Source organism: Centruroides sculpturatus, unplaced genomic scaffold (assembly GCF_000671375.1).
Source record: "Centruroides sculpturatus isolate CEXI.00-Female unplaced genomic scaffold, Cexi_2.0 scaffold239, whole genome shotgun sequence".
NCBI classification, from domain to species: Eukaryota; Metazoa; Arthropoda; class Arachnida; order Scorpiones; family Buthidae; genus Centruroides; species Centruroides sculpturatus.
Genome location: NW_019384979.1, coordinates 385856 through 411808, shown reverse-complemented (window position 1 = coordinate 411808; position 25953 = coordinate 385856). Strand labels below are relative to the sequence as shown.

The 25953-nt window shown below is 32.4% G+C and overlaps 2 protein-coding genes across 3 annotated transcripts in view; both read right to left on the bottom strand.

Moving 5' to 3' along the window:
- The window catches only part of LOC111632730 (glutamine and serine-rich protein 1-like), a 74817-nt gene that overhangs the window by 30146 nt on the left and 18718 nt on the right, over positions 1-25953 (bottom strand). The gene's annotated exons all lie outside the window — the stretch shown is intronic.
- Positions 20640-21770, bottom strand: LOC111632732. Its single transcript, XM_023377241.1, has one exon. The coding sequence runs from the start codon at positions 21542-21544 to the stop codon at positions 21113-21115; it is 432 nt and encodes a 143-aa protein (XP_023233009.1). The 5' UTR covers positions 21545-21770; the 3' UTR covers positions 20640-21112.

The following is a 25953-nucleotide window of genomic DNA, read 5'->3' as shown; positions in this document are numbered from 1 at the left end:
TAATAATAATAATAATAACTCTCTCGTGGTCACCACCTGGTCGTGGTGGGATAGCCCAGTAATTTTACTGAACCATAGGGCAATGCAGGCTGGAGCACAAGTGCCTGGTAGGGACACCCATGCCAGTAAGGTCTATGCGGAGAAATGAAGCTAAGAGTGACCACATCCACATTCTGTGGAGATAACTATCATGGTAGTAACCAGATAAAAGTGTGATACCGGCTCAGACGTTGCCCGGGTTACCAAGATCCGCATTTGTGGGTTAGGCAGAGGCTCACGTTCGTAAAATAGGCCGCAGTCTCCCTTGGTTACCGGTGGTGAAAGCAGCGTCAGCCCAAGCATGGCTACTGCAATGCCCTCAACAGATGTGAGGAATCAACCTAGCCTTGGTGTTTCTATGACAATGCATCCACAGACCACAAAGGCTGGAAAACCACGCCAACGGATGAAATGGACAACAGAAATGAACGAGTTTATCATCCGCACTTACTACGCAATCACAAAACTTGAAACAAACATGACAGCATACAGACAACAATTACACCATAGATTCACACAACAATATCCTCATCTCACTGTCACCGAACAAAGGGTTGTTGATCAAAATAAGAACAATTATACACAACAACCTTATCCCACAAACAACACTTGAACTTACCAAACAACAAGTTGCTGATCAAATACATCAACAGACAGAAACATTTAACATTATTAATGAAGATCACGTAACCTCTCAGGATAATCCAGCCACAAACATTGATAATAGCACATATACAACAACTACAACTAATGATACTACAGGCATTTACTCATCCATCACTCATAACATAGACATAGAATTAGTTAATACGCTCTCACTTATATTTCAGGAAACACTCACTAAATATACTGGTACAGATCCCACACAAAGACCACGAATACTAAAAATCAACACATGAAAGGAAGTAGGAAAAACATGAAATTATGCAAACACTCACTTACTACCAAACTACATTCATTCAATTTCTACACTCTCAGACATTCATACATTAGTTTATGCTGGGGCAGTCACAGTAGCAACACACCATGGACTGAAAACACAATCACAGACAGACACACACAAAACAATTCTATCACAAGCCTGCCTGGCAGAGAAGAATAGAAACACAAATACAATGACATTATACAGCAATTAGGCAGGCTGACACAATACACTAAAAACAACATAACACCCAAATTAAAGAAACAACTCAAAAACATTTTCAAGATAATCAAAACACACACAAAACATGAACATCACAACACACACATTACAGAATACATCGATACACTAAAACAAAAACTTGCAGCCAAAGCACGTAGACTCAAACGATACAAAACATGTACACTACGAAAACAAGAAAATAAATTATTCACAAACAATGAAAAACTTTTCTACAGACAAATCAGTACCAAAACAAATACTGTGGCACACCAAAGCACAGTGGCACACCAACAGAAGAACTCACAACTTATTGGTCTTCTCTTTGGTCCAATGCTGTTACACACAATGCTGATGCAGGCTGGATCGAAGAGGAGAACAGAAACTTGCACAACATACTAACTATACCGTGCTGAAATAAACATACACAACATCCGCTATGCTGTTAACAGAACACGCAACTGGAAGACACCTGGTGTAGACAACATTCACAATTTCTGGTACAAAAAGTTTACATCACTGCACCAGGAACTAGCTAAACATCTAACACACATCATCATCAATCCACAAGACATGCCAAAATTTCTTATTCAGGGCATCACCTACATGAAACCTAAAAACAACAAAACCACAGACCCCACACAATACAGACCAATTACATGTCTTCCAACACTCTACAAATTATTGATCCTGTATCACAAACAAAATATACAAACATGTTGAAGAACACGACATTCTTACAGAACAACAAAAAGGCTGCCGTAGAAATCACAGGGGATGCAAAGAATAATTACTCATAGATTCAGTCATTTTACGGCAAGCACACATACACATGGCATATATAGACTACAGAAAAGCATTCGACAGTGTTCCACACAGTTGGCTGCTACATATTCTACACATGTACAAAATACATCCATCACTCACTGCATTCTTCCAAAACACTATGCAGCACTGGAGAACAACACTACATCTCGGTGTTAATACACTTCCATACAAACAAACGAAATATTCATTAGGCGAGGAATTTTTCAAGGAGATTCCTTGAATCCTCTCTGGTTCTGCCTAGCCCTGAACCCATTATCCAACATGTTAAACAACACACAATATGGCTACAATATCAGACATGAAAAAACAACACAGTTTATGCTGTCACATCTCATGNTTGGCAAATTTAAATTTTCGCTAGTGCTGTGGTGCTGCAATCTTTGGCTATGTCTTGGGCTACTCAAATATTTTACATTTTGATACTAAATTAACTTCTGAAGTATAATTTTTTTTATTGTTTTTATATTTTAAAATATATTTATTTTGTTTGTACAAAATAAAGAAATAATTTTTAACGATACAATAGCCACGATTATTATTTTAAAAAGTTTATGTTAGGCTTAACATCAACGAGAATTCAACGCAAAGCGACATGCAACGGAGAAAAATTTCAACAAGGGATAGGTTAATATATTTTTTCGTACATAATTGGTTATCCGAAAAATAAGTTATCCGAACAACCCCAGTCCCCAATTGATTCGGATAAACGACGTTCTACTGTATATACTGTACTGTATTTTTGTGAATGTGGTTTGGACTGGACTCTATTTGTGAATGTGGTTTGCTCTAAGACTTTATAAAATAAGATGATTTTGTAAGGTTAAATAACAAATACAGTTATTAAAATTATCTTGCAGCAGTAGAAAATAAACTAATTTATATTAAATTTACCAATATCGAGCGGCACTGACAACAACACCAAACGGTAGATATTAGAGCTACTGTGGAAAACACCAATATTGAGCACTTAAAGAACGCTAAATAAGACGACAACATAGAAACACAGATGTTTTCATGTTTCATTCTCTAGGATTTATGATGATTATATTAACATCTATGCCAATAAAGATATTGAATTGAATATATTAACATTTACTGTAAATGTACATTTTTAATATGATTTTATATGCTTCAATGCTTTTCTAGTGATATTTCTACTTCAATATTTGTGGCGGATGGACGTAAAGTCGAATGAAATGATTTAAACTTGATTTTTATTTTTTCATATATTTTTTGACAAACAACATATAACCAAGAACAACTTAACTTGAGGTATACCTGTACTCAGTTATATTGCACCACTGGATATATCATGCTTTTTCTTAGTAGCCCCTCGTTATATCATGCTTGTTGGGAGACAAATTTAATTTTTACTATAGTCACTTCTGTTATAATGCATGTTTGAACACAGTGATCTGTGGAGGAATGCATGAAACACATCATCTCATTCTCACCCAAAATTTACTCATGTTGCTTTATAAATGTGAAGAAATAAAAATTTTATTTAAGAACATAAGAGTTAAATCTAGAGACTTGTTTTCAGCTAAATGGGAAATGATGTCACAATTTTTAGTCTCTTGTTTCTAGTAGTTTCGAACCTTTGGAATTTATTGCTTAGCTCCAGCGCCTAGTGTTTCATCCACTCGATTATCACTGCTCACAGACATTAAACTTTCAAAGTCGCATTTTTGGGAAATGCTTGAGAAGTGGGTTCTATTATTTGGACAAGGAGATGTTTGTATTTAAGGGTACGTGTTCACCAAGTTTGGTAAAAATTGGAGACCCAAACGTGTGGCCCTTTTCTTGTATGTGACAGAAAACATGTTACTTTTGCTTTCCAGACACCAATTGATAAGGCTACTAGCACCTGCATTAATTAGTAAGTAAAATTAGTGGCAATAAATAATTGAAGTAACAAAAAAAATTTAAAACTGGCAAATGGTTTGCAATATTATTAAATTTTCCAGAGCGACCCCTGCACACACATTTGCTGATGAAGTGGCATCATCATAGCTGAAGCTTACTGTGACATCAATTTGAAGTATAAAAGCATCTGCTGAGCAGAATTCAACTAAGTACACATTCACAGATGAAGAAAAAAACAGAACTTGTACAGGTCTTCTGTCACAGGTATTATATTAGGTCACCCCTTTCCATTGTTCAAACACTGATATCTGTTATTTTTCACTCTATACACACCATTCCAACAGCTTATGCTGTTTTCCATCACAGAATCTCATGACACTAAATTTCTGATATTTGTATTGGAAATTTTCAAGTTAGTTATATTAACCATAACTGTGTCATTTGTTCTAATCCTATTTTCATGTATCACAAACACCTGTCATCCTGTACTTAATCCTGCAAAAGTTTCAACATATTCCTCACTTTCCACACTCTCAAGATCACTGCATCTAGAAGTTATATATTGGATATACGATAAAGCTCAATAATCAAAAATCACTAGAATACATTGTGGCTTTTCAGAAAAAACAGCCTCAATGAGAAATTTTGCATCCTGGCTGCTTATAAAAAGCCACAAAGTGTTCTGACATTTTAAAAAAATTTCACAATGCAAAATTTGTGTTGAGACTTAAAAAGAATGATCAAAACACATTCCAGTATTATCATCATACCACAATGTGTTGTTGAAGAAACAACATGGTAAATTTTTATCAGACACATACACAAAACAATCTGCCATCTTAACCTCATTAACGAAGAAGAATAGACCCAAATTCAAAATCAACTCATGATGTCAAATCAAAATTGACAAATGACTATCATCAAACATGTCTGGGCTTTATCAGTTGAGCACCAAAGGCCTATTTGAGCAGTTGTATGCTTGAAATAAGTTTACAACTACTGACAACAACACCATCAACATATGTGATGTGCCTTCAAGTTCACTATCTCTTTGGTCAGCATCAAATATAACATCTGAAATTAAACAGAACTTTGTAAACTACAATTGTGAAATGACTGCATCAATAAAAAGTGCAAATGTTATTCAAAATTCTCAATCTTAACAGTTCCTGCAAAAATAATTGAGTTTGTCTGTTTTTAATTATTATACTTATTCAGTTATATATCCTAAACTTTTTATTTGTTACTACAGAATTAACAGGAAACAACAATGACATGCTGGAATGCATTGTAGTCTTTTCTTTAACAGTCCTAACAGAAATTTTGCATTATGACTCTATAAGCAGTCAGCACATGAAATTTGTTGTGGCTGATTCTGTAAAGCCTCAACACATTCTGATAATTGTTTCCACTCAGTGAACATTTTTGATCTTTGAGCCTAATATATATAAAACATCTTTTGATGCAAATACAGTATAGTATGTTTCATTGATGTCAATTATTAAATAATTGTACTAAAAGATATTTAGGTTTTGATAATATAATTATTGTTTTGTTTTTTGAAACATCAAAGAGCTTGATAAATGTTATTAACTATGAAAATTTTATATAGCATTCACCCATATGAGCATCTACATATATATAAAATGTTATCCAGAACTTGAAACATAGAGAGTAGGCAAATAAGACTGTGCTCAGTTTTCAGTTTTTGTTGATAGATGACGGTAGGTAGACATTATGAAAAGCAACAAATTTCATTTCAAATTTTGAATATTTTAACAGTTTAAAAAAATGAATATTGTTTATTTTTTTAAATTGACATTTCAAAGATTGGTCGTGTTCAACATCAATTGAAAGATGGATAAACAAAATTAGCATTTTTGGTATATTATGCTTTTTTATTTTTAAAAAAGGCAAAATTGTAGTGCAAACTTGTAAAGGTGTGTATGTTGTATGGCAAGGATGCCTTGAAAGAATGTGTATACCAGAAGTGGTTTGTAAGATTTCATTCTGAAGATTTTTCTGTCCAAGACATATCATGCTTGGACTGGCCACAAGAGATCAATACTGACAAAGTGAAGGAACTAATCAACACCAATCCACACTATACAAAGCAGGAAATTGCAAGCATTCTCCAAATATTAAAATTGAGTGTGGAAAATCATCTGCGTCAACTCACAAAATTATTACATTAGTAAACTTGACATTTGGGTTCAGCATGAATTGTCTTGTGGCTACACGCCTGTTTTCTTTTATTAATTTTGTTATCATTACTATTGGTCCATATAGTTTTAGTTTAATTTAAATTCTAGAATTTTCTTTCCTTCCGATTTCTTTGTTCTTTTGTCTCAGACTTCCGAGAACTCGCCTCACCCCTAACCCATCAGAGGGTAGCCTTAGAACAAAAGGAGAAAACGGGGCTGGAAGAGAAGGAAAACAAAGGGTTTTTCGGCATTCTTAGGCCAGACTCGAAGAGCGAGAGAAGAGTGGCAGCAGGTCTGGAACGGAAAGTTGGGGAACGCTGCAGAAGGAGGCCATAAGAAGCAGATTGACAGAAGAATCTGATCGACGATTATAAAGAGAAACGCCAAAACGGACCCAAATTGTTCTAAAAAGAGAACAGACGAGAACGAAGCCGAGACGAGGAACGGGAGGAGAACCAACAGGAAAATTGGGTACCCTCTGTCCTTTAATTCTTCTTATTTCCCCTTTCTATCTTTTCTATCTCTTAGTTTAATTTAGTTTTAAGTTAGTTTAAGTTTACGCGCACAACTAAATTTGTCGGGAGGTAGTTACCGAGAAAGAAACTACCGGTCTATTGGTATATCCAATCGCTCGGGATTTTGGAAACATTTGTAGGTAAACAGCGGGAATCCGAACTTACTCTGTATATATATTAATGTTAGCGCGAAATTAAACTTGTTTAATTAGTAAAACGTATCTGTGTTTTCCTGTCCGCGCTGTACATTTTCACAGTCTGAAGCAAATTGTCTAGAATGCATTTCCATTAGCAAAAATATGAAAAAAAGATCCATTTCTGAAGCAGGTGATAATGGGCAGTGAAAAATGGATCATGTACAACATGTTGAGTGCAAATGATAATGAGGCTACATGGCAAACCACCACAAACCACTTCAAAGGTAGGACTTCGCTCAAATAAGATTGTGCTCTCAATTTGGTGGGACTGGAAGGCTAGTTGTTTCTGAAGAACAAAACAATCAATTCTGGTATGAACTGTGGCCAACTGGGCAAATTGAATGTAGCTATCCATGAGAAGCATCTAGAATTGGTAAACCAAAAGAAAGTCATCAGACCTCGCTAATCTTTGCAAACATGGCAAAAATTATTGCAGTTAAGCTGAAAGGTCTTGCCATATCCTCTATATTTACTACATATTGCCTCCTCTGAGTAACACCTATTTTGTTTGCTTCAAAATTATTTAAATGGACAGTGCTTTGTTTCAGAGGAAGACATCAATGATGGCACTTAAGATGGCGAAAAACATTAAGATGGCATTTAAAATTTTTTGCCAAGACAGACAGGAAGTTCTTTAAGCAAGGAATTATGGAGCTTGGAAAAAGATGGAAAAAGACTGTAAATCAAAATAGCCTTTACATCATTGAATAAATTTATTGCTTTCTCTAAAAAAAATTCTTTCATTTACATGTTAAAAAATTGCATGGACTTATGTTGATGTATAGGAGTGGCCAATATCATAATTCTTTTTTTATATTTTAAGAAAAATATTAATACATTCAAACTACCTATGAAAGAAAAATATTCCAATGCAGTTTTATCATCAATACTATTGAAACTATTTTGTCAATTTATTCTTAAAATCACTATCATTGTTGATACACAAAATTGATCTATAGTGATGCTTATGATGTTTTTTTATAGTTGTACCACCCTTTGAGTATGCATGTTCTGCAAAAATCTTGGATACATTTAACCATTAGAACTGGCTGTACTCTTAGTTGTATAAGCTCTTATATAATTAGGCAATCCACATAAATAACAACAGAAAAAATAAGTTTTAGTTGAGTTTAGTCCGGTAACTACAAAATTACAACTTATAATGAACCTTCCCAAATGAGTCTTACACTATTACATGCAATAGTAATTGCCTTTTGGTTACTCCTATAAAATTTGATTTTGGTATTTATGGGATTTTTGTGTTTCAACAATGATATATTCTGCTCAAACAATTAAAAGTACAAGTAATGAAAAGCATGACAGTTCCAGTTTCTATAAAATTCTTCTTGCCTTCTCTTTCTGAATTTCAATTTTGTTTTTCTTCTTATCAATCTTGCTGATAATAAAAATAATAATTGAGAAATTTCAATTGAATAGACATAATTTATACTTATCACAATCATAAATTGAATACACATAGGCATAATTGCAAAACATGGCCCATTTCAGAATAATATCAATATATGCTGATCTAAAATATTATAAAGCTTTAAATTTGGCATAAAACTGTAACAGCTTTTAATAAAATTAAATATTTCAAAACATTACATTTTTATGTTTTGAATGATTTGATTTTATTAAAAAGCTGCAAGATACTTTAAAATCAGAAACAAACTGTATTTGAAGCAAGAATGAAGTATGAAGACACTTTATTTACATAGTGATTTTTAAGTTTTTGTGAATTTCAAGTAAGACTTTGAATACTTTTTAAAGCTAACAAATAGAATGAACATATTTTTGAATGAGATTTAATCTTTTTTTTTTTTTAATGTTAATTGTCTGCTTTTTAGATCTTATGTGAAAATATGAAATTTTCATATAAACTGCTCATATATATATCTATCAATGGCAAAGAATATTTATAAAAAATCAGACATCAAACTTTAACAATTATTGAGAAATTCCTCAATTACACTGTTTTGAAATACACTATTAAACATATGCTCATTTTTAACATTTTTTAAAAACCAAAACCTATTATCTGCTAATGATTAACTAATAATCACATTTTTCCCCTGTAGACAGTGAGTAGGTTACAAAAATGTAAATACAGTCAACTCTAGATAACTCAAATTTATATTGAAGTACCAGCCCCTGAAGTGGAGATTCAATGTTAAACTTTCTTAATTACTCAAACTGAATTTTCAATAACATTAACTTTTTTGAACAAATTTTCAAAATTAAATTTGTGTACAAATTGTCACATAGCTTTTACACTAATTTCTCCCTTTTGTGTCTTCAGGGTTCTCTTTCATTGTATATGCAATGGAAAGAATATGTACTCAGCCACGAGGGCGATAGTCATGTAGTTAATGACAGACATGGAGGGTAGAAAACAGTGACTAATCTTATAGGAGTCTCTTCAGTAACAAGTGAATCTTGTTCTTATTTGTCTAAATTCAAACAATAAAAGTTCCTGCATCTGGCACTCCTTACATTTCCTAGTGCAGTGGGCATTGCATTTGTGGGTAATCTTCATTGATTAATCCTATGTGTACAATGGTAAAAAGTGTTCCATCAATCAGAGGCAAAAGAAAATTTGTAGATGATAACAAGTACATTAAGCAAAATTATCACCTTTTTAAATATTCCAGCAAATAATTTAATATCATAAAAATATTTTCGATTGTCTTTAACGATCTTCATCAGTTAAATAATAAAGTAAAAAGAACATTAAAGAAATAAAACTTAAATTAAAATTATGAAAAAATAATAACTGCACATGCATTTGTAATGATGTGCGCTTAAGGGAATAAATACAAAAAGATAGGGATATAAGAATATAAAAAATAAAAATAAAACGCTCAACATAATCGCATTAAAAATTAATGCCTCGTAAAAATTACAGTTTATCTTCATAAAATGATTTCCATGCTGTAGACAGAGAGTGGGCGTCCCTATGATTGATACAAGAAGTTTTCCCTTGGGCTTTATAAATCTCAAGCTTTTCGAGATGTTTGATGGAGTGCTTGTTAGACGTGAGTCTAATGATGGAAGCTTGGTCCCATATAACCTCAACTCCTTGCTGGTTGGCGTAAGATGCTAAAACAGTGCTATTGTTGTTCTTTCTAATAGAGTATTTATGTTCTTTGATTCTTTGTTCCAATCTTCTCAAAGTAGCGCCTATATAAACACTATCTGAATCAAAACGACGGTCTTTGATTAGTATGGAATAAATGCCGGAGGTAGCGATCTGGTTGTCATTCTTTTTTTATCATTTCTCAGTAACTTGTATACTGCAGGATTGCAACGATATATGATCCATAAATTATTGATGTTTGCAATATCGTTCATCATTTTTCTTAAGAAGGGATGATAGTTGATTACCGTCATGCGTTTATTGTTAATTAAAGGAAACTGATTAGTTTTAATCTGAAAAGTTGCGATGAGTTTTTTATAAGATTCTTTTGGTAACCATTCTGTTGTGCTATTTGTATAATGTACTCTAATTCCTTGTATCAAGTATATTTGTGCAATGAGTAAAGGCTCATTTGATCCACGATCGGAAAGCGGCATATTTAAAGTGTCTAGGATCCATTGAATTATATGGTATGATGATGTTATTCAGTCCCAGTTTCCTGTAGATGTTAGTGCATATTTCACCTCTTTTGCATATGATGTTGACGTCAAGGAAATGGACATTAGTAAAGCTTTCCTGGTCCAGTCGCAACTTTAAACCTTAAGTATTATTATTGATGTTATTTAAGAAAGCAAGAACATTGATATTATTTTTCCAAAGAATAAATACGTCATCAACATATCTAGAGTAAAGAATAACTTCTTCCTTGAATTTCAGTAATAAAGAATTTTCTAGCTGACATAAAACTAGATCGCAAAGTATGGGCAACATAGGGCTGCCCATAGGAACTCCCCTGTTCTGTAGGAAAATATTTCCATTAAATTCAAAGGATGTGTAACAGATTAAATCTGTGAGTTCCAGAATGTGCTTACGGTATTTTTCTGAATTCTCTATGTTGTTAAGCATAAAGTCCCTTAGGGCACAAAAACATAATGTTAGTTTTATAGATGGATATAACAAATCAAAATCCATGACCGTCATATATTCATTGTCTTTGAGATCAAGATCTTTGAGCCTCTCTATTAGTTGCTCTATTATAGTTTACCGATTCATTGATTCTTTAAAGAAACAACAAGGACTGCACAATTTTGAAATTACACAACTAATTGCTGGTAATTCAGGCAATGAAAGAAACAAGAAGTATGCTGCAATTTCTGCTAGAATCTAAAGAATAGTCCAAGATTTTCAAAATCGTAATGTGATTGATTACCTTACAGACATTGCATACAACTTTCAGTTTTAAACAATAATAATATGCATTGATTCTATTAAAACAAAATAAATTAGAACAAGCAATTATTTATTGTGACATTTAAAAATAGCAGTCCAGAATTGCGACATTTATTTAATTTAAAATATATGCTTTCTACCTCAAATTAGTACTATAATGTCTTGCCCCTGTATATCATACTTTTCCTTTAACAATAGAGTCGTGCCCGTCATCTATTAACTGCTTTCAGGGAAAGTTTTGATTGAAATAAAGTGACTTCCAGTTTGCATCAAAAGTTCATATATAATTAATCGAGCCTCCTGCTCCTAAGGTTTCCATATCTAGTCTCAGATTTCATCTATCTAACTTCGTTCTGGAGATTAAGGAAAGATGGATGGATGACAATGGAAATTTATAGATGGCCAATGTTTTCAAATTGCAGCCCAGCCCAATTATTAAAAAGTCAGGTGTATTATTTACATTTTTGTAGCCTACTCATTATCTACATGGCACAAAATGTGGGAGGTGAAATGCAAAGTCTTTTCCAGACCTCTTATGAGATAATGAAGAGGTATATCATGTTATTTCTTTACATATAATTTAAGATAATGAATGAGTATTAATTTAGAAAAACAGAATACATAAGAACAGACAATGGAAATTGAAAGCCATAAAATAAATAAAATAAAATAGTTTAAGTATTATGAGCTTTATACTAGTATCATCTAACTGTATATTTTCTTAGAACTAGATAGCACCAGTATAAGGGAAGTGGAATCAACAATATGCAAAAGAAGTGATAGATGTATACAGTACCAATGATTTTGTTTGATATAACTTGATGGTGAAGAGCAAGTTATATGTACAGCATTTTTCTGCTGCTTACATAATAACCTTAAATTTTTGAAATATGCTCTTACACTCCTCTGTAAAAAAATAAAATTCCAGGCTTTTTTACTTATTTGTGACAAACTATCTTTTTATCTTAGCCCAGGTTTAGTCATATTTTAAATAATTAAGAAATAAAATTTGTACTTATTCATCAATATAAAGGCATTTACATCTAGATTAGAGATTTATAACAGCAAAAATACCTAATTATACTGTTAAATTTGATTTTACAGTATTTTCTCAGATTGACCGGCATGCCACATATAACCAGGGGAGACCATCATGCCAGCTAAACCGCAACTAAAAATAAAATTAATCAGATCGAACAAAAGTAGTTGTTAAATAATGTTAAAGAAAACATTCTTCCCACAATAAAATAGAGTTTTAGTTTACAGAACAATAAAATAATTAGTGGTTTATTGACATTAATAGTATTAGTTAGTCAGTGGACTGCACTGACAGTCTACCCTGAACCTGAAAGATAACACCCTCTCAAATTTCACGTCTAGTAAATATTAATCAATGTAAGTTGAGATAATTTATAGTGAGTTTCTGAAATTTGTTATGTTTATTTTGTGTTTTTGGATAAAAATTAATAAATTTGATCCACGATCGGAAAGCGGCATATTTAAAGTGTCTAGGATCCATTGAATTATATGGTATGATGATGTTATTCAGTCCCAGTTTCCTGTAGATGTTAGTGCATATTTCACCTCTTTTACATATGATGTTGACGTCAAGGAAATGGACATTAGTAAAGCTTTCCTGGTCCAGTCGCAACTTTAAACCTTAAGTATTATTATTGATGTTATTTAAGAAAGCAAGAACATTGATATTATTTTTCCAAAGAATAAATACGTCATCAACATATCTAGAGTAAAGAATAACTTCTTCCTTGAATTTCAGTAATAAAGAATTTTCTAGCTGACATAAAACTAGATCGCAAAGTATGGGCAACATAGGGCTGCCCATAGGAACTCCCCTGTTCTGTAGGAAAATATTTCCATTAAATTCAAAGGATGTGTAACAGATTAAATCTGTGAGTTCCAGAATGTGCTTACGGTATTTTTCTGAATTCTCTATGTTGTTAAGCATAAAGTCCCTTAGGGCACAAAAACATAATGTTAGTTTTATAGATGGATATAACAAATCAAAATCCATGACCGTCATATATTCATTGTCTTTGAGATCAAGATCTTTGAGCCTCTCTATTAGTTGCTCTATTATAGTTTACCGATTCATTGATTCTTTAAAGAAACAACAAGGACTGCACAATTTTGAAATTACACAACTAATTGCTGGTAATTCAGGCAATGAAAGAAACAAGAAGTATGCTGCAATTTCTGCTAGAATCTAAAGAATAGTCCAAGATTTTCAAAATCGTAATGTGATTGATTACCTTACAGACATTGCATACAACTTTCAGTTTTAAACAATAATAATATGCATTGATTCTATTAAAACAAAATAAATTAGAACAAGCAATTATTTATTGTGACATTTAAAAATAGCAGTCCAGAATTGCGACATTTATTTAATTTAAAATATATGCTTTCTACCTCAAATTAGTACTATAATGTCTTGCCCCTGTATATCATACTTTTCCTTTAACAATAGAGTCGTGCCCGTCATCTATTAACTGCTTTCAGGGAAAGTTTTGATTGAAATAAAGTGACTTCCAGTTTGCATCAAAAGTTCATATATAATTAATCGAGCCTCCTGCTCCTAAGGTTTCCATATCTAGTCTCAGATTTCATCTATCTAACTTCGTTCTGGAGATTAAGGAAAGATGGATGGATGACAATGGATAAACTGCTCATATATATATCTATCAATGGCAAAGAATATTTATAAAAAATCAGACATCAAACTTTAACAATTATTGAGAAATTCCTCAATTACACTGTTTTGAAATACACTATTAAACATATGCTCATTTTTAACATTTTTTAAAAACCAAAACCTATTATCTGCTAATGATTAACTAATAATCACATTTTTCCCCTGTAGACAGTGAGTAGGTTACAAAAATGTAAATACAGTCAACTCTAGATAACTCAAATTTATATTGAAGTACCAGCCCCTGAAGTGGAGATTCAATGTTAAACTTTCTTAATTACTCAAACTGAATTTTCAATAACATTAACTTTTTTGAACAAATTTTCAAAATTAAATTTGTGTACAAATTGTCACATAGCTTTTACACTAATTTCTCCCTTTTGTGTCTTCAGGGTTCTCTTTCATTGTATATGCAATGGAAAGAATATGTACTCAGCCACGAGGGCGATAGTCATGTAGTTAATGACAGACATGGAGGGTAGAAAANAAAGGAAATAACCTATTCAGAATTAAACGGTGACGAGTGGTTACAAGACTCAATGTTTTTGACTGATGTCATGGAACATTTGCAAACACTGAATTTACAATTGCAGGGAAAAGATAAAATAATATCTGACCTCTCACAGTGTATATTTAGTTTTAAAATTAAATTACAACTTTTTCAAAAGGACATTAAAAGTAAAACATTTTGTCATTTTCCTCGAATTAAAAAAATTTGTTCCAATATTAAACAAGAAAAAGTCAACGAGTATATAAAAAAGCTAGAAGGAATATTGACAGAATTCCAAAATAGATTTCAAGACTTGAAATATTTTAAATCGTCTCGATTTTTTCTGAATCCATTTGAAATTAACATAATTCAAGGTGAGTTTTCCATTTCCAATATAATTATGACCCAAAAAGCATCTGGAGAATTAGAATTAATAGAGATGCAAGAAGATCAAGCTCTACAATTAAAATATAAGTCGACGTTGATTACTGAATTTTGGAAATTTGTACCAGAATCAAAGTATCCTGAATTAAAAAAGGCTGCTTGTCGAATTATTTCAATATTCAGAACAACGTACTTATGTGAATCATTTTATTCCACTTTAAAATTCGTGAAATCCAAACACCGATCAGTATTAACTAACCAGCATCTGAAAGAATTACTGAGACATGCTGTCACCAATTATTCACCGAATTTTAAATAATTATCAAAAGAAGAAAAATAAATGTGTTTAATTTTTAATATTTAAATTCAATACACATATTTTGTACTTTTATTTATATGTTTTCAATAAATATAATTTCTGTAAAAAATTTTTTAATACCTTTTTTGCATACCTTTTTAATACGTATTTAATTGCGGCTCGGACAATTAAGGAGCTTGGCCACCCTGGTAATATAATATTTGCAATCGATCAATAGAGATAAGCTTGAACCTCGATATAGTGCCGTCGATATCTTCTGATTTAATTTGAATTTTCCAATGAGTAATATCACTTGTAACATTATCTTTTTTCTATATTCAGAACCGTGCATAAGTGGAGAGGAGGTGAGNTGAGATAATTTATAGTGAGTTTCTGAAATTTGTTATGTTTATTTTGTGTTTTTGGATAAAAATTAATAAAATAAACAAAAAATAAAAAAAAATAAAAAAACAAACTTTTGGCATTCCACAAGTATTTTCCATTGTCAGAAAGAAGAAAAAATCCAGAAATTAAACATACAATCGTAATTTTTAATGTAATGCTGAGTTTCAGAATTTTACAATAAAAATTGGTGACTGAGTTTCACACACCCTCTGGAGAGGGATGTTTAACTTCACTTAAACCAGCATGCCAGGTTTTACCATACAGAAAATCCAATTTCATGGTCTCCCCAGATAGACCAATATGCCAGAAAAATATGGTAGTATATTTTTATTAAGATTATTAAAATGTCATGTTTAAGTCTTGGTTCTCAATAAACAAGATGAAAAAGATTTATAATGGTCATCAAAAAAAATAAAATGTTATTCTACAGAAAGTGTCTCACATTCTGAGGAATGTAAGACCTGCAAGACATTTTCTAGAGGATAACAAGAAGTTCTTGCAATGTTAGGCTCAAAGACCAAAAAAATCTATAACAATATGTTCTGACTTGATAAATCCACCATAATGCAAATTTTGTGTTGTAGCACTCTCAAAAATAAACTATGCATTTTGGTGTATTCAATAAAGACCACAAAGTGAAATTCATATTGATATTCTTTTAATGGTCAATCAAAATGTGATCTGGTAATGTGAAAATGCCACATGTTATAGACCAGGGGTGGCCAACCTGTGGCTCGTGAGCCACATGCGGCTCTTTGAAGGATTATTTGTGGCTCTTGATAAATGTACCCGAGTTCCCTTTTCATTTTCGTGTTATTATATTTTTTTAAATTATTATCGTTCCGTATGTGTTTCAAAATGTCTTTTAAATTACTAACAACAAATATGAAAGACTAAGTGCAATGTTGTAACAAATTTCATTTCCGTCCGAGTTAAGAATGATATGACTCATTGAAAACTGCACAAACGAACATAAACAGTGGCGTAATCGTCCATTATCGACCGACTTCAGACCGATTTTGAATTTGTAAACTGTCATTGCAACGGAAAGTTGACATTGTGCTCTGGAGGAAACAATTTGTATCACTCTTGCTACGGATATAATTTGTAATCTGGAATTTTTGGTAAGTTAACTATAATTTGTTTCGTAATATGTAACACGTGTTGTTATTGTTTTAATAACACAAAACTTGTATTTTCTAAATTTCTTTATTTATTTCCAGTTCTTTTCAAAAAATGACGACAGAGAACGAAAATAAAAAAAGAAAATATGAGCAAGAAAATAGAAGTTTTAATAATGAGTGGGAGAAGAATTTCTTTTTTGTTGACAATAACAGAAAAGCATTATGTGTTATTTGTAATTCTACGGTCAAAAATTATAAAGCTAGCAATTTACGTCGACATTATGAAACCAATCATCTTCAGTTTTCTAATCAGTATCCACCAAATTCCAAATTAACATTAGATAAACTTGCTTCTTTAAAATCAAATTTAAATAAACAACAGTCAATTTTGACGACCTTTAGCAATCAAGNGTATTAACTAACCAGCATCTGAAAGAATTACTGAGAAGTGCTGTCACCAATTATTCACCAAATTTTAAAGAATTATCAAAAGAAGTAAAATAAATGTGTTTAATTTTTAATATTTAAATTCAATACACATATTTTGTACTTTTATTTATATGTTTTCAATAAATATAATTTCTGTAAAAAAATTTTTTAATACCTTTTTTGCATACCTTTTTAATACATATTTAATTGCGGCTTGCAAAAATTTCAAATTTTGAAAAATGGCTCGGACTATCAAGGAGCTTGGCCACCCTGGTTATAGACACTTATTAATACAGCCATGATGCAATGTGATAAATTATTTATTAAAAATATCTCAGCAAAAATTTGTTACTTATTTTTGTATAGATTTTTTTATGTATAGATATAACACCTACTGCTGAGAATGATGAGAATTGCTAAAAATCAAATGAACTATTTTCAATTTGATCAATTTTCTGGAATGTTTACAATCGTTCTATAATCAAACCAATATGCAATAACAAATTTGAATTTAAAACGGTTTGAATATTTGGTTAAAAATTTGAATTACAGTAATACCCCGAACTTACGCAATAGGTGGGACCAATCGATAACCGCGTAAGTCGAATTCGCGTAAGTCAAATTTCGTAATTTGTGTAAAATCCAAGTCGAATGTATGTAAGCTAATAAATGTTCTCGTTAATCTTATCTCGTCTTTTGATTCATTCATGGTTATAAGAAATCACCACATACAGTCTCTCAAGTCTCCGTAGATATAACAAACACAGAAATAAATAACACAAAATAAATTGTAGCTATGTGTCAATTCCGTGCGACATGTCCAAACATGTAAGCTGAACAATAGTATGGGAGAAGTGAGTAATCAAGAGTTGCATGGCACTCAAACAAAAGACGAATCAGCGAGATTTGAAAATCGCATAACTCCGGGTTCGCGTAAGTCGGGGTAGCATAAGTCGAGGTATTACTGTATATAAAAATAATTATCAATGCATACTTATCACCAAATATGAATGACAAGCAAGCGATGACTGAATTGAGCAAAACACTAAGAAGCATCAACAGTAAATACATTATTTTAGCGGGAGATCTAAACGCTAAGTCTGGTATTTGGTTTAATACAAAAGAAGACAAAAGAGGTGTGATGGTAATGGAGATGATGGAGGAATTTGGATTTATATCAACAAATATAACGGATCATCCAACTTTCTACACAACAAATGCAAAGGGTTGGACAGATGTGTGTCTAGTCACGGAGGATCTTGTCCAGTACATTACAAACTGTGAAACATTATTGAGCAATACTGGTAGTGACCATAGATACTTATTTACACAAATTGACAATTTGGATATATATACTGATCGTACCACTTCTAACAAGAAATATATAAACTGGGAACTCTTCAGAAAAGCATTCAAGAAAATTGCAGTAACCATGATTACCCAAGGATAAACACCATTAAAGACATTGATCGTTACAGTGAATTCTTAACCACAGATATACAAGCTGCAGCTATAAGGGCCAGTACGACAACAACAAAACAAATCAAGGGAACAACCCATTGGTGGACAGAAGAGTTAGAAAGACAAAGGAAAAGCACGAATAGATTGAGAAAAAAATATCACAGAGCGAGAAACGAAGAACACAAAAGTATCTTAAAAGATAAATATAAGGATCAGTTGAAAAAATACAAAAAGAAGATAAATACAACACGAACACAGGCATGGCGAGATTTTTGTGACAAGTGTAACGATAAAGGCCCTTGGGAACTTCCCCATAAAACAGTACTAAAGAAAAAGAAAAAATTCCATTTACCACACATCTTAAACTGGACGGAGAACACAAACGAAGAAGAAACTTACAATATAGAGCACAACATCAGGAAACTACTGGAATACCACTTTCCAATGGATAGTATTAATAGCAATGGAAGAATGAGAAATACCCAAATAAACGGAAATAACGAAGAAGATCAGGACCTGGGAATACAATGTAAACTTTTCACCTTCATAGAAATACAGGAAGCTATCTTTACAATGGGCAAAAAGAAGGCCCCAGGGCTGGATGAAATAACTACTGAAATGCTGATCAACGCATTTATGGAAATCCCAATGGTTTTTTCTATCTTATATAATGAATGTCTAAAAAAAGGTTATTTTCCGTATGCATGGAAATCGGCCAACATTAAGCTAATTATGAAAAAGGAAGATCCGAAATCAGCCTCGGACTACAGGCCTATCAGCCTTCTCCCAATGGGGAAGGCTTTGGAAGGCTTAATTATTAGAAGGGTCAACTGGGAATTGAATAGCAAAGGTAAAATGCATGCCAACCAATTTGGCTTTAGGTCAAACAAATCGACAACGCATGCAATAATTAATGTTAAAAAGTTTGTTTATGATGCCTGGGAAAAGAACAAACATGCATTACTCATTTCTATTGATTACTCCAAAGCATTCAACAATCTCAGATGGCAAGATATTATCGATAAACTTGATGAACTCCAAGATACTAAATATGAAGTGAAATTACTTAAATGTTATCTGCAAAATAGGCATATTGAATTCCACTCAAACAACATTCACCTTATTAAGGATATTAATAGAGGCTGCCCACAGGGCTCGCGCACTGGACCGTCCCTGTGGAATTTAGTCTTTGACAATCTGCTTCAAAAATTTGACAACAGAAATAATATGACAATCCAGGCATTTGCAGATGACCTGATGGTTATGATACAGAATCAGAATCGTGATCATCTTACGAATATGGCCAACAAAATATTAGACGAAATTCAACAATGGAGTAACCAACATCAACTATCAATCAATTACAACAAGTGCCAAGCATTGGTGTGCACAAGAAAAAATAAGCGCGGGCAATTGCAGAAAACCCTTAAATTAAGAATGAATGGAAAAAAGATCAAACAAGTAAAGACTCTAAAATATCTGGGAGTATATTTGGACCCCAATTTAAGTTGGCATTTCCATATCCAAGAAATCACTAACAAAACCAAGCAAAGAGTCAATCAAATCAATTGGATAATGGGAAAATATTGGGGACTGAATCCGAAAAACTGTAAACTTATTTATAAGACTGCTATTGAACCAGCAATTTTGTATGCTGTTCCCGTGTGGCAGGATGCCGTTAACACCACCCACATACAGAAAAAATTGATGTCGGTCCAAAGGATGGCAACAATAAAAATCACGAAGGCATATAGAACATTGCCGTCATATGCACTATTAGCTATAGCGGGAATCACACGAGAATACCCTTAGTCTTTTGATTACCAGTAGCATAATCAAAAATATATTATTTACTGCTCTTTACAATTGGAGAAAATTATAACTGAATATAGTTAAGTTCAGATTATTGTTGATTTGGCTGCTCAGGTTTCTTCTCATTTGGCCTTTCGAAAAAATAATTGCCCACTCCTATGCTAGAGAAATTATTCTAATGCTTACTGATGAAGATGAAGATAGTCATATAATTATAAAACAGTTATGTTTGATGTAACTTGAAGTAAGAAGCTGATATGGAAGTGTCAAAAAAAAATTTGATAAATTTTAATGATATTGAAGATAAGTTTGTGGAAGTTTCTTCAGTAGAAGCAGTAAACTTCTAGAAATGTGAATAAAGAATTTCAAGAAGATAAATATATTACATAATAGAATGTCTTCAAGTTTTATATGATTATTACAAATGTATAATGAAGAATATACTAGAAAAATTAGAAACTCACTGGTGAAATACATTTTTCTACTTTTTTACCTAAATGTTCATCTTCAGGAACATCTATCATTTCATCATCACTTTCTAACAAAGAATTAGAGAAATCATCTTTAACTTCATCATTATTACTTATTGCAGCATCTTTGTCCTCTGTCTCATCAGATGACTTAAAATCTAACATATCAAAATCACTATTCATATATGTTTCGTAAGAATTGTGAAGGACTTTTGTATCGAACTGGCTTAACAAATTTTGTTTCTTAAGCATCATGCCAAATCTTAATAAATGTTTTAAGGCTATTTTATATTTCTTGCTTAGTTTACAAGTAGAAATTTTCTTTTTTTGTAATCTTTCTTTAGCTGTTTCTATTTCTTTTTGTTTCCTTTCATTTTCTTTTTCTAATGTCTCTGTTTTTTTTGCGCGCTTGCTCTGAACGTTCTTCTCTTCTAATCCTTAGCTGAGAATTATATTCTTTCACTAATTTATCTGTAGACGATAGTTTCTCTTCCAGCAATTTTATACTTTCTACTTGTTTGCTGTTTTCATCTTTCAAAGCGGTCCACTTACTTTTAAGAGGTTCTAATTCCTGTAAGACTTGACTTAGTTCATTTTCATATTTTGTACAGTCTTTACGAAGCTGTTCCAATAATTCATCCATACTATCCAATTTTCTCTTCTGAACTTCATTTTCTTTGCACTTGAAACTATATTGTTTAATAACTTTATCTGTTTGAATTATTTTCTGTTTAATCATTATATGATTAATACTTTCTGTTAGTGAAGTTATATTATTTCCATTTGTTAATGGAGTATTCATACTTTTTAACAAAAATGCTTGTAAATTTACCTTCTTATTTACACAATCACCACTCACGAGTTTAAACGCACATGTTTCGAACGAATACAGATTAAGTGTTGCCACCTTCACAAAATTACAGCAATTTCACATTACAGCAATTACAGCGATACACATTACAGCAATTTCGTCAGCATGGAGCTGGATTGCTAAGAATGAAAAGATATGGGAATTGACATCAGAAGAAATTAAAAGGAAATTAAAGAAAATTAAAATAAAAAATAAAATTATACCTAAAAATATTACAAAAGTCCCTGAGATTATAAATAATACAGAAATCGATAAAATAGACAACAGTATAAATGTTGATATACACCCTGCGGAAAAGAACTTGTACAGAGTAGATCTTGATTATGATAATAAAGATAACAACAGATTTCAGTGGATAGTGTTTACTGATGGATCCAAACAAACAGAAGGTGCAGGAGCAGGTATATACATTAAAAAACAAGGAACTAACAACATTGGCTATCAGGCCAGCCTCAAAATAGCTAAACACTGCTCAAATACCCAAGCAGAATACTGGGCGATCTACAGTGCACTAAAACACATAAAGGAAAATCAGGAAAAATATAATGGAAACATAAAGTTCTTTGTCGACAGTAGAACGGCACTGCACACACTGAAAAAAGACATGAACATATCCCTACTTGGCAGAGAAATGATCAAGAAAGCCCATAAAGTGGCAACTAATAAAGTCCTAAAATTCAATTGGATCCCAGCGCACCAAGGCAATGAGGGAAATGAGATCGCTGACCTCTTAGCGAAACGTGCCTGCAACTCCGATTCTAAAATTACATACAACAGACTTCCGAACTCTGCACCTAAATACAGTCGACCCCCCTATAGCACTGTTGATAATTCCGTTTTATATGAATTCCATGATGTACGAGTCACTTAGATTTTATAAATATGTGTGCCGAGCTGTGAACGGTTCACGTATTTGTACAACATGGGTATACTAGGTGACTCGTACAACATGGGTATACTAAGTGACTCGTACAACATGGAATTCATATAAAACGGAATTTATCAATAGTGTTATAGGGGGTCGACTGTACTATCTAAGACAATAGGAAATTAGTACATGGCAAAGAGAGTGGGAAACTTCAACCACCGGGAGACACTGTTTCAACTTTATTCCTTCAATCAAAGACAGATTAAATAACAAACATTATAAAATTAAACATGAGACTACTCAGGTTTTAACGAACCATGGAAACTTCTCTGCTTACCTCTGTAGGTTTAAGAAGACATTAAACGGGAAGTGTCATTGTGATGGTGTTAGCGAGGGTGATGCCAATCACTTCATCTTCGATTGCGGTACTCACGAACAATATAGGATACCCTTTTATAGTGAATGTATACTACAAGGAATTGGCTGGAAACCCAAAGCCCAGGACATCTTCAACAGAAAAGAAGTCTGGGAAAAACTGGAAGATTTTATTATAAAAACTAAAGCATTGTTACCCGACCATCACAGAACTATAAAACTTCAAAACAATGATTCAAACCAACAAACTATTACACACGAAGATTCAGAAGACTCGGACACACAAGGGAACAACAACGAATATGGCAGCAACAGTGACAGCAGTGACAATTATTAGTGACAACAACCAGTGACAATTATTATAATAACTGTATCTATTTATCATCATTTGTGCTGCTAGCAACTGATATAAGTCTACATACTTAGTCCCAAGTCGGGATTGTATACGCGGTTTGCATTGCAAGTAGCAATGACTTCGCGTTCACATGTTCTCATTGTACATATATGTTATTCTGTACTTTTCTGTATTTTGTCAATTAGTAAATAAATTGAGCCAATGCAGATGCTCGTGGGTCCCATGGGGACTCCCTGACTGCTCTCTTATTCACACTTTCCTATCTCCCTTTGTTTCTCCTTCTACCTTGTCTTACTTTCCTCATTCCTTCTTTCCTACTTCATAAAAGAGTTAAGTTTGTTGCAAAAAAAGACACAAACAGCCCTCTAATCCTGTTACTTAATCCTGTATATAAAAATATTTATAACAATGCCTGAAATGTTATCAATTTAATACACTTAAGTACTCAATGAAGACTAAACGTAAAAATAACAAATAGCATCTAAAATAGTACAGTAGAAGCCGTTCTTCCAGTTTAGCCTTAATGCTCTCTCTCTCCCCCTGAGGGGAATTTTGAAAAATCCCTTTTTAGTGTGCGTTTCCATGACATACCCTAACTGTGTATCAAATTTTACCTCTTTAGGTTCAACAGTTTGCCCTGGTCGATGATGAATCAATCAGTGAATCAGTTAGGACAAGTCATTTTATATATATATATATATATATAGATTTTAACCAAAGGACTAATTCTCAACAATGTTTATAAAATATCAATCAGTAAAAATTCTTTTCACAAAACATTATATGATTGAAAGAACTATAGTATAGTAAATGTAACTCTTCATTTTATTTTATAATTCATAGTCAAGAAAACAATTTTCTGTTAATTGTTTTGTTTATAAATTCTTGATACCTACATATGATATCTTAAAATCCTAGATACCTAAAAAAAGGTATAAATTTATAAGTCAAATAAGAAATTTATTTGTAAATCACTTTGTCAATTGATTGCAAATTTATTTTCATAATGACACTCCCACAGACAGACTGACTCCAAACAAATTTTTATATTACTATTGTGAACCGCAGGGGAGGTCAGGAATCGTCGACTCTCCCTGTATGGACAACAGGTTGTTAAACCTGCTCACTGTCAGGATAGCTTGTTTTACGATAACGGTCCCTTTGGTTGGGACTCAAATGTCAGGCGAGTGGAGGGAGAGAATTTTGGGGTCGATGATAAGGTGAAGGGCGTGATTGAGTAAAGGAGTCTACCTTTTATAACAAATCTAACAACAATTTATTAAAATAAGCCAAATGGACACAAAGACTACACAAATAGCGTTTCTAAACCGCCTAATTTCTCGAGAGAGAGAGTTTTCCCGCTTTTCATACCTCTTTGTAGGTTCCATGACGAGTAAGTCCGTGTAGATATTTAATTGTCCAATAAACAATGTCTTTAATCCAGCGAGCACAAATTTAAAAAGTTCGTGACCTTGGCAGATCGCATTTTGATTGATTATTAAAAAAATATTGACACAAATTTTGCTTTGTGGTCTTATTAAATATGCCAAAATGCATTGTTTGTATTTTACTTTCCCAGCTCTGTCATATTCGGAATTCGGCGGGTTCGGAGAATCGGCACAATGTCGTCGGTCCGGCATTCGTTAAGAGACTCTCCCGAGAGGGAGTAAGAACTGTCTTTTATAGCTTTTTGTGGGGAATTTCCACCACGTGATCGGATGTTCATGAGCTAAAGGTTATAGGTGTTCCAGGGACCTAAAACAAGTGACAAAAGTTGGATGTTAACTATAAACTTTTCTGCAAGATGAGCTGCAAGTTCTGCAGAGAACAATAGATGTTGATAGTTATGACAGGAAGGTTTACACATTCCCAGCTAAGATATTTTTTTCTAATTCGTTACATAAACGAAAGTAAATAAATTAATTTTTTTTGTTAATAAAAGAGCGTAATTTTCGTTACTAAAATTCTGGATCTCACACTATTTGTAAAAAATAATGATAAATAGAAGTTTCAGTCTTAGTCTTGTCAATCTTTGTCTAAGCTTTAAATTTCTAAGTGTTCTTTTTTTGATATAATTCTCAATTTAGATTTGAACTTGATTTTATTTTAAAAATAATAAAAAAATTTATTACTTATTTTTGCACAGTTATTTTTATCATATTGTTGTCATGGCTGCATTAATAAGCATCTATAACATGTGGCATTTTCACATTGCCAGATCGCATTTTGATTGATTATTAAAAAAATATTGACACAAATTTTGCTTTGTGGTCTTATTGAATATGCCAAAATGCATTGTTTGTATTTTACTTTCCCAGCTCTGTCATTTATAACAGAGGGAAAGTATGGCAATCAGTCAAAAAATTGACCCCCCCCCAAGACTTCTACATTTTTTGACTCAGGATCTGGAATGTTGAGAATTGCAAAAAAAAATTTTTTTTCTGTGTATGGATGTTGTGTGTGTTGGGGGCATAATTTTCACCCTCTTTGAAGCTTAACTCCTGTGCTTTTTGTCAAAAATTTTTGAAATTTTTCAAGGGATCAAATGTCATATCTCAAGTAGGGTATGACTTAATGATGATTTTACTCATTATTGGTATTTACAAATTTTTATAAAAACCATCTCTATCCTCAAAATTTTTGCCATTTTATAATTATTAAAAATATGAAATTTTTTTAATAATAAAATATAACAACAGATGGTGTCACATGCAGTTTTAAATGTTGCTAGAATGTTAAGCA